This window comes from Pteropus vampyrus, unplaced genomic scaffold, assembly GCF_000151845.1.
Source record: "Pteropus vampyrus isolate Shadow unplaced genomic scaffold, Pvam_2.0 Scaffold157, whole genome shotgun sequence".
In the NCBI taxonomy this organism is placed as follows: domain Eukaryota; kingdom Metazoa; phylum Chordata; class Mammalia; order Chiroptera; family Pteropodidae; genus Pteropus; species Pteropus vampyrus.
Window position 1 is genome coordinate 804,197 of NW_011888938.1, and position 1,920 is coordinate 806,116.

Below are 1,920 nucleotides of genomic sequence, written 5' to 3' on the forward strand. Positions count from 1 at the left end.
GCTGGTGTGGGGAGTCCGCCTGGTGCAGCTGCCCCTCCCAGCGGCCCCCCAGCAAAGGCAGTGAAGGCGAGCGCTGAGATGGGGCATGGTGACCGCAGGGGACGAGGAACCGGTGCCTGAAAGGATTTGCTGTCCCTCACCCTCTCGGGGAGGTGCAGCCACTCTTGGCGTGCGCTGGGCACAGACTCCAGCTGGCAGAGGACGTGGGCACCAGTATGGCAGCAGCTTGGGGGCGTGTCGCAGACCGGTACCTGGGGAGAAGATGGCGGGCGTGCGGCCTGCCACGGCCTCCTGGCGCTTCCTGGCAAAGCCGGGGATCTTCCAGATGAGCACCCCGTCGAAGGTGGCCGCCTCCATGTCGCGGACCTTCTGCTCCAGGTCGGCCAGCGCCAGGTCCTTCAGGCCGATGCTCCTCTCCAGCTGCTGCACCTGGGGTGCGGGGCCCGTGAGGACGCGCCCTGCAGTGGCCGGGTGGAGGCTCCTCACCGACTCCGGGGTCCACCTCCCTACCAGCAGTGTGGTGCTCCTGAAACCACCCCGTGCCCACCGGCCCCGCGGGCTCAGCCTGTCTAGGTCGGCTCTGTCCCCATGGGGCCCCGCCCAGCCTGAGGGCTTGGTGCCAGGATGTGTGTAGCACCCACGTAGAGCGCGAGGCGCATGCTGCACGGCTGCCTCTGCCCCGAGCCGGGACCATCAGCGAACGGGACTCAGAGCAGGGCTCTGCGCAGAGGCGGAGGCAGAAAGCGGATGCATGCTGGAGACCAGGGCGCGGCCCCCAGACCCGAAGCTCCGAGACCTGTGACCCCTGAAACCTGCCCAGACGAGGCGCTGCCCTGTCTCGAGCACGGACCTTGTTACTCAGGGCCTCGATCCTGTCTTGGTCCAGCCGGTGCTGCCGGCCACAGGCCTCGGCAGTCATGGCGACCCTCTCCACCTCCCGGTTCAGGACGCAGACGATGTTCTCGAAGGTGGCCGTCTTCCTCTCCAGGGCCTCGCACCGCCGCACGAGCTCCGCAGCCTGGCACAGCTGCGGCCCCGAGCCCAGCGCGCCGGCCTCCAGGAGCACGGCCAGCAGCATGGCCAGGTGCTCCCGCAGCCGCTGCGCCTCGTGCTCTGGCTGCTTCTCGCTCTCCACCTGCAGGATGAGACACGGAGGCTCACCCACTGCCACCTGCGCCCCACCGTCACGGGGCCCCCAAGGCCACGTGGGATCGGGGAGCAAGTGCCCGGAGAGCGAGGCGATGCCACGTCAGTGACTCTCCAGCTCGTCTGCCAGCCGGCGTTTTGTCACTGTCTGAAGACAAGCATGTTTCCAAACTACACACCTTCCCACTGGCCCGCTGGCTGCATTTAAAGTGACAAAGAAGAGGTGCCTGCGGTGGGGGCCAAGCCAAGTGTTTCAAACTATCTTAACACGCAGATCTGACTTTGCGGGCACATTCCTTCCCAACCTCCACAGCAAATGCAAAAACGTCTGACGCTCTCAAAAGACCAAAAGCAAAAGCGATGAAGCTGCATGGAGCTCCCCCCGCGACCGGAGCGTGGCCGGACGACCCCCAGGTGTTCCAGAGGGCGCTGCGGGGACTGCCGTGCCATCCGAGGGGAAAAGCAGACTGTCACTGTGCGTGGGCCGAGGACCCGTGTTAGATCGGTGAGGTCAGGACAACACAAGGCCTCAGCTGGAACTGGACCCGTGACATGTCCCGACTCTGACCACTGAGGGGCCTGGCAGTGCATCCCGGGCCCACACACTGGCCTCTGGCAGCTGCATCAAGGCGCTGCGCTCCGCGCGGGAGGCGGACCAGCACAGTGTCGCACAGAAAGCAGGCCAGACGCACACTGAGGGAACCGAGGAGGAGCTGTCCCTGTGCATGGCACCCGGGACTGCTGCCGCCAGAAGTGCTGCTGGGTGTCACTGAG

At 66.2% G+C, this 1,920-nt stretch overlaps 1 protein-coding gene across 1 annotated transcript in view; it reads right to left on the bottom strand.

Moving 5' to 3' along the window:
• The window catches only part of TRAF2 (TNF receptor associated factor 2), a 14,230-nt gene that overhangs the window by 2,604 nt on the left and 9,706 nt on the right, over positions 1–1,920 (bottom strand). The window contains exons 7-8 of the mRNA XM_011369967.2: positions 851–1,249; positions 204–429 (exon numbers count right to left, since the gene is read on the bottom strand). Coding sequence (XP_011368269.1) covers positions 204–429; positions 851–1,249 — 625 coding nt within the window. The remainder of the gene's footprint in view (positions 1–203; positions 430–850; positions 1,250–1,920) is intronic.